Raw genomic sequence first — 14,167 nt, 5'->3', positions numbered from 1 at the left:
AGAGCAGATGCCTTGCAAGTATCTAATTATATTTAAAAATATAATTAGAAAACCCTTTTCAATCGTTTCTCATTCTTATAGACGATTTGTGTTAATAATCATAGAACTTGCTCCCGTCCTAATATTTGATGGGTCTTATTAAGATGTAAATAGGGCGGCCTTCTTTACGCTTTAGACCCATTCATATATTATCATATGGACTACTTAAGCCCAATGGGCTTACCAAACGATCAAATGGAGTTACGTGGTCTCGAGACCCCCAACAAATTAGTCGCTGTCGCGGCATGGGTGCCCAGAGAGGGGAAATTCGAATTCGATTTACCTTTGCAAATTCGACATTTCTCTATATATCACGAAGATGTAAGATGTCTGGCCCCGAAGTAATCGCTGAAGGAGACGTCGTGGTGAGTGGTAAAGACCATGTGGAGTGAAAGTGTTGAGCTGGAGTCGTGTAGACTTGGAGAGCAAGAGAATATCTTGGAGATATGGAAAGAGTAATAAACTTGAGAAGCAAGTTTATGATTTAAAGAAAGAGTAATAAGTGCATTCCAAGAAAAAAAAAATTGCACTTATTATTATGGAAGATGTCCATACATGTTGTCTTGGAGACTAGAGTTTCGGGAACATGGAGAATAACTATAAGATAGCTATGGGGTCGTCTGTATAGAGATAGAGACATAGATGCTGATCTTATAGAGAGAGATAAGCTCTTGGAAGTGTTCTGGGTCATGCTGAAACAGTGGCTGAAGTACTTGACGGAAGAGAGACACAAGTGGCTTAGGAATCTTTCAGTAGCAGTTGTTAGGGTGTAACAGACTGTGTAAAGCTGATTAAGCAGATCTTGTAATATAGTATACAAGACAATTTCTAATAAAGCTTAAGTGTTGCTTGTAGTTGTTTTATCTCCTTGATTTATCTTCTGCATTACTATATTGTGGTGTCATCTTTGCACTTACATATCAACTTGGAAATAAAGCAGGAACATCAAATAAAGAACGAAAATGAAATGAAGTTATAAAAAATGGCGCCATTTATTCGTTTTTAAACATCAAAAATATAGTAATAAGATCGATACTATCAAAAAATCCTCTCTCCTCCTTCTATTTCTCTCTCGCCCAACAGTCTCTCTCTTACGGTGCTTTGATTTTTCCCCGGCGTACGGTGGCGCGTCCGCGCGAGTGCCGGCGCCGGAGGTCCTCTGTCTCTCGCTTTATTATTCCCGTTTTGCTGCCGCTCCGTCTCCCTCGTTTTCCTTCGATATGCACAAGGTTCGGGGTTAGGGTTTGGTCTCGGGTGGCGCTCCGCTGCAGAGGAGATGTGACTCTGGCGGTTTATCTGCTTTCTCTGGATCCTTGGTGAGGAGGATGAACGGTGGTTGGATGTTGCAGTCGGCTTTTGGGTTCAGGACTTAGATCTTTTTCTCCTCAGATCTCTGTCCGGTTTCGCTCTGTTCGAGAGGAGGAGCGGCGGTTTGATTCTGCCTCTGTTCTAGGATGTCAATCAACTCGGGTTGGTGTTTCTCGATTCTTGTCGGTGTCGTCAAGCGCCGGTCTCTCCTTTCCCTAGTCTAAGTGTACACCGGTGGATCTCATTACCACGGTGGCGAGTCTTGTAGCTCGAGTTCGCAGGTGGGTTTGTCCTCGAGCTCTGTTCCAGCTCGTGTAGGTCTTGTGCTTGGTTCAAAGGGTGGTTGTCTGTGCCTCCTGAGTGGCCTCTCGCAAAGCCGCTTCACTTCAGATCTTCTCTTCTCGATTCCTTGTTTGTTGGTCCTCTGAAGGCGACGGTCTTCGGTGAGGATTGGGCCCTGGTTCTTCATACTGTCTTTGCTGTCGCATGAGACAGATTCTAGCAGCACAGGTTTTAGTTCGTCGGTTCTCGACGACTTCAGGCGTTGTAGCGGTTCACGTCGACGCTTGGTCCTCGCTCACATCCCAGTATCACTTAGGTTCGCCTGAGCTTAGTGGTGGTGTGCGTGACAATTTTGTGCAGGTTCGAGGCTTCATGTCAAGGAGTACGAAGGTTACGACCCATTTTGGCTCAGAGCAGATTGGTTTCTAGTCTGTTCTGTGTCTAATAAATGCTCTGTTTGGTTGCGGCTAGTGTGCTTGGCCCTTGCCACTGCTGTTTGTTTTGTGGGCGGACGCTAAGTAAGTCATCCGCGAGCTGGTCTTGGTTGAGTCAATATCTTAATGAGCGGATCATCGGCGAGGCCAAAATTACCGGGTTCCGGCTCTCGATTTACCGGTGACTCCTCTTTTTGTGGAAAGTGGATGGTGCTGACTTAGTCAAGCTTTGAGACGATGGTTTTGGTTTGTCGTGTCTGCCCCGGTTTAGACTAGATCGAGTCTCTGTTTAGGATTTTATTTTTATTTTTCTGCTCCTAGTTTCCTTTGTACTTCTGTCAAAAATTTAAAAACTTGGTAATAATATCTTTACATTTTTACCAAAATAAAATAAAATATAGTAATAGTATTGACATTCTTTGGCTTGACCTCACTCTCTCTACTCACGGCCAGCTTCTTCTTACTCTCTCTGTTTTACAGTTGTATTTCAGTGTCACACAAGCACACACATTCTCTGATTTACAGTTGTGTTTCAGTGTCACACAAGCACACACACTCTCTCTCTTTATTTGCTAGTAGAGAGAAGAGAGAACACTTTTATGTCTACATTGTTAACCTTTTCTTGTTGTTCATTTCTTTTTGGTTCCTTTGAGGTTTTATCTCAGGTTTGGGGGCAAATATCAAAGATTGAAATATATGAAGTGTTGCTAGCTCAAAATGTTAAAGGTATACAAGACAAAACAAAAGGTTACATTATAACATTTGGGATCCAACTAATCATGCATATTATCATTGGTTATAAAAAACGGTCCAGCCAAACAATTTTCTTAAAAATCGATTTATACAATTCAAATAAGTTTAAATTCTTGAAAATTGGTTTAAACCGAAAATTAGTTTAAATTGATATAAATTAGTCTTAATCTGTTAAATTAAGTTATAATGTTGGTATAAATCCATAAATATGTTTAATTTTGTATGTCTAATTTTGACAATTCATCAAAATAGTTTTATAATAAAACCAAAAAACTAAAATATCTTATATACATGCAAAATATATAATATAAATTAATAATTGTTTAATACCTAGACTCCAAATAATACACCTAGTCGGTAGTTCTCTACAAAACACTTAATTACCGTCTAACGATTTATTTTTAACAAAATCAGCACCTGCCTAACAAATGAAAATGTGAATTTTTTCTTCTTTTCTTTTGGGATACTAGCTGTAATTCATTTTGAAAACATTTTCTTTTTCTTTATCTTTCAAAATAATTACACAGAATTAGCTGGCAATATATTTTCCTAAAACTGAAATCAAGAATACATTTCTTCCTTGATGCATTAGTACCCCAAAAGGTAGGAATAATTTAATAAATTATCTCTAATATTAAATGATCCTTATCCCTTTTAGTCAATCATTTTCATACACGTGTATGTGCATGGTACATTGATTTTTTTCATAAACTTCACTTATAATCATGTATAAAGTATTGTTGAGTCGATATCTTTTGAAACAATGTATGCACTGAAAAAATATTACGTGATATCATATCTTACCGCATATTATCTTGCTTTTTTCTCATCTATAATATTATTTGCGAAGTGATTTTTTTTATTCAAACTCTCACGTTAAAAGTTAGATCGGTTAATATCATTGTTACCCTTAAAAATTATATATATATATATATATATATATAATTAAAAAAAAGTTTTATGTTAATAATATCATATTTTAGAAAAAAAAAAGATAATTCATATATATTTGTCGTTATCTTAAAATAATATTTTATATTTTAAAATATTTAAATTAAAATATACAACAATTTATAATCAAATATTAAACAGGTAAAACATTTGCATAAAAATATTTTTTTAATTATTTTAATATTTGAGTGTTTTTAATGAAATTCTTTATCAAATATAAATAATTTGATGTTGATTTAATTTTTTGAAAAGATCAATAATAACTTATCGTACATGTTTGATTTAAACTAATAAATATTTGTAAGAAGATTATGCCCGCATGCGCGGACACAAATATCCATTATTTTACATATATCTTAACAATTTCTTACTCTATTCCAAACAAATAGTACATATATAATTTCAAAATTTATGAACAAAGCTAGAAATTAGTGATCGTAACAAAATAGACTAATATACTAAGCTAAGTTAGTCTTATATAAAAGAAAACTTACGAATATAAGTGACTCAAAATAAATAAAGAAATGCACCACAGCCACACACACACACACTATAGAAGGGAGTATAGAAAGTTTTGGTCAACGAATAAAGATTACCACAATTTAATTACTGCAATTTTGTGTTAATGTGTCAATGCAAAGAGATTACTACAATTTTATAATGCCTAGAATCACCCCTCCAGCTATTATATAAACAACCAGGGTACCAACAAGTCTCACACACACAAACACAAAAGAAGATAATCATGGTGAGGTCCAGGGTGAAGTTATCACTCATACCTGACAAAACATCAAGGAGAACAACGTTCAAGAAGAGGAAGGGAGGGATTATGAAGAAACTCAACGAGCTTGTGACTCTCTGCGGCGTCGAAGCATGTGCGGTCGTCTACAACGGTCCAAACGATGCGAACCCGGAGGCTTGGCCGTCAAGGGAAGGTGCTGAAGAGGTGATTTCCAAGTTTATGGGGTTCCCGAAGGTGGAACGGGAGAAAAAGATGTACGACCAAGACAGGTATACGGGGGAGAGGATCATGAAAGAACAAGCGACGCTCGAGAGGGTGAAAGACGAGAACCGAGAGCTCGAACTTAAAGAGATTATGTTCGATCTTCTCAAAGGGAAGAGGATGATGGAGCATCATTCTAGTGATGCACGTGTTGTTAATGAATTGTGTGAATTCATTGACTATAATGTCAGTGAGCTAACTAAGAGGATCCATTTGCTTCAGGCCAACGGCGGGCCAGTTTCGTTTCCTCCCCTTGATGTCGGTGCTGCTGTTGGGGATGTGAACCCTATTGCTGATGCAGATGTTTCTCCCGTAACGATGCCTTACGGATTTAATTTTGATAATATTCAAAACATGAATATGAATCAACCAGCTCCTGCGTATCTTAATGGTCATATTCAAAACATGAATATGAATCAACAAGCTCCTGCTTATCTTAATGATCATATTCCATATCAGAATATGAATCAGCAAGCGTTGTTTCACAACCAGGTTCCAACTAACTTTTCTGGTCATGTTCCATATCAGAATATGATGAATTATCAAGAGCCAATTCAAAACCAAGTGCCTGATAATGTTTATGATCAGAATCAAAATGGATTCAATGGTTTGAACCAGGGTATGGGTTTGGATATGAATCATAATCTGAGTGAGAGTTTCAATCAGTATACAAATCTACATGATCAACCGTACCTGAACCAATTGATGGCACAAACTCAGCAGATGAGTTATGCTGAAGAGCTTGCAAGCCTTGCTGCCATGGACAACAACAACTATCAACTACCAAGCACCAGTTACATGCCGTCCATGGATCTTTCTGCTCTTAACACCAACAACAACCCTTGGCCTACTAGGTTTGGTTTGGAGTGAATTTTGTTATAATTTGCATTTGTCAGTTCTTCATTTTAAAAGATAACATTATATATGATGTCTTTGCTAAAATATTTCAGTTGTTGTAATAATAATTAAAGGTTTTTTTGCCTTTAAAAAATAAATTATGTTGTTTTCTTTTTTATAGCTGGTTTGATCTTTTCTAGTACTTGTGATGGTGAATAAGATTAGTATAGACAAATATTTGCATGCCTCCTTAGAGGTACTAATGGACCCTCAATCTCTCATAGGAAAATACTAATTAAGTGGCCCAAATCTTTAATCACGGACATGTTGGGAAACATGGCCATATGCAACCTAACGTTTTAGGGCCTGGGTGAAAAGTGGTCGTAACAATTGAACTGTTCACGCTTTTGCATGATTGGGTCAAAACACAATATAATTTTGAGATTTATACACACTTGAAACGTTTCTCCAAAGTAATGGATCAAAGTTCACGTAGACCGGTACTATACGTAACAAAACCTATCAGTGATGTCGCCCTACACCGTTGTTCTTGTAAGTTGTAACAACCGAACAACAAATAACAATGTGTTCGTCTATTTGTGTTATACACAGAAGCTTGCGCATGTTTCAAAGATGACGCCTGCGTTGTAGTTCTGCAAGATGGTTGTTGTACGTAGCTCAAGCTTAACATCCACAATGCATTCTTTTACCATGTTTCGCAAGACCGCCAAAAAGTCACGGGAAGGTTTACGATTAGAAAAGATAAGAATAAAATGCTTAGTCTTACAGATAAGCTCCAAAAAATTTAGACAAGACCACTTTGATTAGGATATAAAGTATGAGAATTAGTTGAGATTATACAAAACTGTCGGCCACTAATATTGAATTTGATGATTTTTTTAGTTTTATTATGAAATGATTGGGTGTGATTGGCAATTGCTGTTGATGCTCTCCACAACCACAGTTATACCTACGGCCATAAATCTACGTCAATCTTGATTTGTATTTTTTTTTAAAGCTCACATCCATTTTTTAAAAATCTACAACACTTTTTTAAACTCATGTTTTATAATTGTTCTTCAAAGAAAAATAACTACGGTTCAAATTTATAGATTTTTAAAAATTAAAAATTTAAAGTCAAAGCAAAAAAATTCACAGCAATATTTCTACACCTAAAAAATGAAATCACAACTCATACCAATCAAATCTAATAAGTGTAAAGAATAAAAAAAAAGCAACGTCAACAAAATAATTATATATGAAAAAGACTAGTCATACTCATACGACTGATACTATGGATATGTTTCAAGTATCGAAGTGCATGTGAGAACGCATCGTCATCTTCCTATAAACCTGTCCGGTCCTAAATTGATTTGGGTTCGAAACAGTTACGAACTAAAGCTAAATTATTAATATACTAGAATCTAATACGGCTGATATATTTTTGTATTACATTTTTAGAAATTTAATTGTTATATTTGTGTCTTTTAGTTATATTTTGGTTTTTTTGTATAATATTTTTTTTAAATGATTAATAAATTTTTTTAATAATTATATTAAAATAGTTGGACCACACCTATATCAATAGGTCATCTTCTTGTTTTAATAGAATCGATTTCTGTTACAAAAAAAATTGTGTTTTTAGTCATATTTGTGTGTTTTTGTATATTATTTCTCTTAAATGATTAATAAAATTTTTTAATAATCATATTAAAATAATTGGATCACACCTATATCAATAGTTCATGTTTATATTTTAATAGAATATATATTTAATTAACTAGGAGTTATCTCTAGCTTACATTTTTACCTACCATCTTTAAAATTACCAATCATATTTTAGAGTAGTTTTTAAAACTACAATCATTTTTTATACAATGTAAAAATCTTATTTTCTAAAGTAACATTTTTAATCGTAGAAAAAATATTGATATATCAATAAATTTTAAAACTATATCCATTACAGTTAAATAAAAAATTAATTTTCTTACAGTTATGGCTCAACCAGTAATCTTTTATATAATTTATTAAAAAAAAAATTCAATAATCTATACATATTAACTAGTTAAATTTTAGAGACAAAATAACTGTTTTATTTCGTTACAGTCAGAATTAGTCTTATTTGAATATTTAAATATTCTTTTGCAAAAAGATATTTAAATTGTTTTTGATCAAAAAAAATTGTTCCATGAGACCTCTCGTCAAAATCCACGGCGCAGCCATTGGCTCGGCCAACCACCATTCTTTTTTTTGCCGACAATAGCTTCTCCGTAATGGTCTACCATTCAGTTAACGCATTGTTAAGATTGTTTCACTGTACTGTATTTGCAGTATTTTTGTTGTAGATATTGACATTTTATTTATTTATATATAAATTTGTATGTCGAAAAATATATTTATATATTCAAATTTTGTAACATATAGACTACAAAGAGGCTCCAATAAATCATTGAACAAACATACAAATGTTTTATTAAGACAAAAGTTATTATTAGAATGATAAATAATTGTTAGCAAACAAAACTTAAAATTTAGTTAAGCCCTTTATCAAAAAAAATAATTAAAATTTAGTTGAAGATATGTTTAACCAGAGAAAATCAAACATTAGATTTAATGTACATCGTTGAATTATCAAAAATTTAATAACAAACAAACCAAGTGGGAACCAAACATTGTGGGTTTGACTAAATTAAAAATAAGAATGTGGTTGTGAGTACTTAATCTCGTATAAAAAAATATAGTTTGGATTTTTTCAATTAAAAATACGTTTGAATAATATCTATGATTAGTTGAGTACACATAAAATAAAGATAAAATAAAATTAATAACATATAATATTGTAAAGTATTAATTTTATATCATAGATTTGATTAGTTTAAAAGATAAAAGTGTAATTGTAAATACATAATTTTGCGGAAAATAAAGTCATCCATATATTTGCTAATCAAATATTTAAAATCACGACTATCTTTTTCGTAAAATTGTATATTTTTGTTTTTATCGTTTAATCTAGTCAAACACATACCATATTTTTATTGTGTGTCTAACTACATTAAACGATAAGAACAAAAATACACAATATTACAGAAAATGATAGTTGTGCTTTTAAATATTTGACTAGCGAATACATTTGTAAAATATCTACGATTAGTTGACTATAGATAAAATAGTGATTAAATAAAAATTAATCTTACAGAAAAGGATAGTCGTGATTTTGAATATTTATTAGCGAATACATTTGTAAAATATCTACGATTAGTTGACTATAGATAAAATAATAATTAAATAAAAATTAATAATACTAATAATATTATACAATATTAATTTTATATCATTGATTTGATTAATTTAAAAGATAAAAATGTAATTGTAAATACATATTTTTGCATAAAAAGATAGTCATCCACATATTTGCTAATCAAATATTTAAAATCACGACTATCCTTTTTCGTAAGATTGTGTATTTTTGTTCTTATCGTTTAATCTAGTCAGACACATACCATATTTTTATTGTGTGTCTGACTAGATTAAACGATAAGAACAAAAATACACAATCTTACAGAAAAGGATAGTCGTGTTTTTAAATATTTGACTAGCGAATACATTTGTAAAATATTTACGATTAGTTGACTATAGATAAAATAGTGATTAAATAAAAATTAATCTTACAGAAAAGAGTAGTCGTGATTTTGAATATTTATTAGCGAATACATTTGTAAAATATCTATGATTAGTTGACTATAGATAAAATAATGATTAAATAAAAATTAATAATACTAATAATTATATTACAAAATAGGGTATGTGTTTGACTCGACTAAACGATGAGAATGTAATTATGAATACACGATTTTGTAGAAAAATAGTATTTTAAATATATGATTCACTAAAACGTTTATAAAATATTTATGATTAGTTGATTATAGATAAAATTATGATTTAACTAACTAATATTATAAAATATGGTATGTTTCTGACTAGATTAAACGATACAAACGAAAAATACACAATCTTACATAAAAGGATAGTCGTGATTTTTAATATTTGATTAGTGAATACATTTGTAAAAATATTTACGATTAGTTGACTATAGATATAAAAGTTATTAAATAAAATTATTGACTAAACTAAACGATAATAATGTAATTATAGATACACAATTTTGTAGAAAAATAGTATTTTAAAAATATATGATTGACGAATACGTTTATAAAATATTTATAATTAGTTGATTATAGATAAAATTAGGATTAAACTAACTGATATCATAAAATATGGTATGTGTTTGACAAGACTAAACGATAAAAATATAATCGTGAATAAACAATTTTATATTAAAAGTCGTAATTTTAAATGTTTGATTAACTAATACATTAGTATTTATAATTATTGAATATAGTTAAAATAGTTAGATAATAATATTAATAAATTATATTACAAAAAGTAATAGTTATTTTAATGAACATATTATAAAATATAAGAACGTAAACATACATTTTGTACGAAAAAGTAATAGTTATTTAAATATTTGATTAATGAACATATTATAAAATATTTATGATTGGTTGGCTATAGATAGAACAAGGATTAAATAATAATAATGTAAATATTTTTTATTGAGAAGATAGACTTTAGATTTTACTAGATTAATCGATAAATATGTAATTATGAGTATATTGTTTTTTAGAAATAAATAGTTGTGATTTTATGTGTTTGATTAACAAACGCGCTTGTAAAATATTTATAGTTGATTGATTAACTAATACAATTGCGAATAGGTAATAAATAAATTTTAAATTATATTACATCAAAAGCATATTATCATAATAACTTTAAAATCATTAGTTATTTAATTTAGTAATCAGAAACCATGTCTATAATATTTATATTTGGTTGTATTCCTTTTAATTTGGATTAAGTTATAATTTTAATTAAAAAAAAAATATTTTGTGGGGATTAATGAAGATTTAGAAAACTTTGATTTGTTAGGTTATATATATTAGTGATAAGAAAATAAATTAGTCTTACAAAAAAATATATATTAAGTGCTTAAATATTAATTGGAAAGTGAAATTTATTTATATATTTTATAATTACTGCATTCAAATTTTATTACTATAAGGGAATTTTTTTTCAAAACTTTAAATTGACATGAAATGATATATAATATTTTGGTGATTGTTGGTAAATGTCAATAGCTACTATTTTCCAAAGACATTGTCTATGAATGGTGGCGGAAAACCAATTAAGCCATATGTACAATATTGGTTAGACTTGTCGACGTGGAAATATATCCAATCCCACGTGGTTCATGAGTATTTCAATCCCCAAAAGTAGGTAATATATAGCTTGATCGCATTAAGATCGTGATGAAGAATTATACTACCTGGGGGAAAAAAAGTAGGTATATATTATATCTAAAAAAAACCTTGAAGAGCTTGAAGGGAAGAACCAAAAAATGGCGGACGAAGGAAGTGGAAGTGGAAGTGGAAGTGGAACAGCTAATTGCATAGATATTGTGCTTGCTATCCTCTTGCCTCCTCTCGGCGTCTTCCTTAAATTTGGCTGCCATGTTTGTTTCTATTTATCTTTATATATCCATCTGACTACGTTGGTCTATACACTATAGTTTCTATTTTTATACCAAATTTTTGAAACAAAATATGGGGAAAATAAATAATTGCAGGTGGAGTTTTGGATATGTTTGGCGTTAACGTTCTTAGGATACATTCCGGGGATCATATATGCTATCTATGCCATCACCAAGAAGTAGTGATCTCTCTCTCTGCCTTCTTGAGTCTTGTTATATGGCTACCACTTGTATATTTCATGTACAACTATAGTTTATACATGATAAATCACAGCTCTTCTCTTCTACTGCACTAGGACGATACGATTGATGAAGGAACGGTGGTGTTATTTTGATAGTTTCTTTTTTTATTGTTCATTTCAATATTGTAAGATAAACTTATTAAATATGGTAAAGTTAATATAAATGGAGTTGAATTTTTAAACGTGAGCCAGCCTAACGTGATCAAAACGTATCAAACACCCGGACAACACTTTCGAAGTGGACTTATATCCATTAAAATCGATCGGGGGTCGTATTAAATTCGAAACAATGTTCCAACACACCTTTAGAGAGGGAAACCAAAGCTAGATATGTAATCAAGGCACAACTCTCTGTCTCCACTTCTTACTCTTTAAATTGCCATTCTCTACGGCACATAGGGCAATGAGCTTGACTCGTCTGTGAATTAACCCATTTCAATATACAATGGAGATGAAACGAATGGTTGCAAGCTCCCCAAACTGCTCAATCACCATAAGCGTTCACGCGTAAGAATAGAAAGCAGGGGTTTAGTTTTAGCAACTTTTTGAAATATACAATAAAAAGCTTAACAAGATTTTCACCAAACAATCACACTGTGTAGAGAGACATGAAAAGAGAGTAGGGACTTACTTAGAGGGCAATCATCTCCAGGGAGTTTGCAGTCAGGACAACAACCGTCAAATGGCATACGACATATCCCACATGTCTCATCTTGAGCATCCCATGTCCATGATGCAACCGCATGCCACCTAAAGTTTTTTTTCACAAATGTAAGAGTTCACATACTGGAATTGAGAAACCACATAACACATGTACTAATGGGACAAAGAAACTTACTCTGTTTTTTTCGAAGTCAGGAGACACCGTAGCAACAAGAGTCAAGGGAAAAGAAAAAAAAAACAGTTTTCCAAAATTAGGAACATTGAGCTGATCTTAGTCTACCCTATGTGAAAACTAGTTGAGACTTGAGAGTTGATAACAAAAATCCTCATCAAAAGAAGAGAATAGTTTTAGATATCATCATGAATCAACAAATCACGTTTTGAACATCAAAGAAACTATCGATGCATGATAAATAATGAAGTAAGAAGGATACGCAAGAGCTTGACTTTCATGGCTTCCTCCTAAAGAAACGAACAAATCTTATATCAGCTTTACAAACCCTTAAAAAAAACACACACACAATTCTCTCAGACATTTGATCGAACAACTCGTAGGCAGAAACCAATCATTAGACCAGTCTAACTCTGTAGTGAAAATAAGCAACCAAACAATTAATTTCACAAAAACAAATAAAAGATGTAACTTTAACACTCAAAGGACGATTCTCTCGAGACTCCAACGAATCAAACTCGTTCTGGAACACACAGTAACACAGAGAACACATTCATTCGATATACTCAGATATTACGAAGAACCCAATAAGGTTTAGATCAACACAACGGACACAAAATTCAAAATCTCACCGGCGATGACGGAGAAGCGAAATGCGACGGAGAAAGCAGCGAGGAGGAGGGAATGAAAGACGCGAATTGATTAACGTATGGGCTTTTAGTTTAAATTGGGCCTAAAATGGGCTCGTGGTTATATCTTCTTCTTTTTTTTAACGAAAATATTTTCTTATGTCAACAACAAACGTATTCAAAAAACTTGTCTTAGAGCATCGCAATGGTGAGTCCCATTGCGGAATCCTTAGATAGTTAAATATTAATATTTTTTCTGTTTTGTTTTTGTTTGAATAGTGAAGGATCCGAATCGAAATAGTGAGTCCAATGGTGAGTCCCATTGCGGAATCCTTAGATAGTTAAATATTAATATTTTTTCTGTTTTGTTTTTGTTTGAATAGTGAAGGATCCGAATCGAAATAGTGAGTCCAATGGTGAGTCCCATTGCGGAATCCTTAGGTATATAAACATTTAACACCAAAGCTAGGCCGAATTAATTCCTAAGTAAGTAATTAAAGCAACTCAAATCAGAGCAGATAGCAAGTTACAAGCAAACTAAGTTCATTTCAAACACAACAACAGTACTAACTTTTTTAAATATATCATACCTTATTACAGAAAATCTTGAGGACCGCCACTCTCCTTTGAAACCTTTCCAATGATTCCTGAAAAAAACATGAGATAAAACATTAAAAAATTTCATCAAAATTCAAGAAAATACAATGAAATAGAGGAGATAAACTTACCTCGCACAATCAATAACACCAAACCTATTAAAACTAACAGACAGACCGTTAGCTTAACTTCTGATTTGTTCTTGGAAAGCTCATGTACCGTCTTCTCAAGGTGAAGGACCTTCTGCTCACTCTCATAACCTTGGACCTTAAGATCCCTAAGTTGTCTCTGAAACTCCATCATCTCCTCCATTACTGCCACTTCCCACCATTTCCAAACGTGGCAGTCTCCATCATCAGCATTGTCGCACGTAAAGTACCTTCTGTATAGATTTTTAGAAGTGTAAGAGCATCCGAGAACAGGCTGAGCTCCACAGTAACATGTCGTGGGGATTCCATCATCAGCCTCTGGTTGACGTGGGTACTGAACCGGCAATGAATTGCAGTAGCTACTGTCAGCTTCATCCCCGTAAATCTGACATTCGGCTTCAAGAAGGGAGGTTATGTCTAGAGACTCTGATGATGAAGAGGACTGACTGTAGCTGTAATCTTGTCTCATTTTCGTTAACCTGAAAGAAATTATGTAAGAACATAGTTAAACAACAATA

The 14,167-nt window shown here is 32.3% G+C and overlaps 3 protein-coding genes across 3 annotated transcripts; 1 reads left to right on the top strand and 2 right to left on the bottom strand.

Moving 5' to 3' along the window:
* The first annotated feature begins 4,480 nt into the window (after positions 1-4,480).
* Positions 4,481-5,640, top strand: LOC106305071 (MADS-box transcription factor PHERES 2). Its single transcript, XM_013741451.1, has one exon. It carries the CDS (start codon positions 4,513-4,515, stop codon positions 5,638-5,640), a length of 1,128 nt encoding a protein of 375 aa, XP_013596905.1. The 5' UTR covers positions 4,481-4,512.
* Positions 5,641-11,410: 5,770 nt separating this feature from the next.
* On the bottom strand, positions 11,411-12,189 carry LOC106303773 (anaphase-promoting complex subunit 11; the record flags this gene model as incomplete). The annotated part of the gene is given in 2 exon segments (XM_013740090.1): positions 11,411-11,919; positions 12,071-12,189. Coding segments are annotated over 2 exon segments (235 nt in total), but the record flags the coding sequence as incomplete, so codon positions are not given.
* A 1,308-nt stretch (positions 12,190-13,497) lies between these two features.
* On the bottom strand, positions 13,498-14,118 carry LOC106303208 (uncharacterized protein At1g43920, Chloroplastic-like). The gene is made up of 2 exons (XM_013739539.1): positions 13,632-14,118; positions 13,498-13,550 (listed from the first exon to the last, which is right to left on the bottom strand). The coding sequence occupies exons 1-2, from the start codon at positions 14,116-14,118 to the stop codon at positions 13,498-13,500; spliced, it is 540 nt and encodes a 179-aa protein (XP_013594993.1).
* Positions 14,119-14,167: the final 49 nt, after the last annotated feature.

Source organism: Brassica oleracea, chromosome C7, assembly GCF_000695525.1.
Source record: "Brassica oleracea var. oleracea cultivar TO1000 chromosome C7, BOL, whole genome shotgun sequence".
In the NCBI taxonomy this organism is placed as follows: domain Eukaryota; kingdom Viridiplantae; phylum Streptophyta; class Magnoliopsida; order Brassicales; family Brassicaceae; genus Brassica; species Brassica oleracea.
The sequence above is the reverse complement of the archived record's forward strand: the minus strand, read 5'-3'. Positions and strand labels throughout refer to the sequence as shown.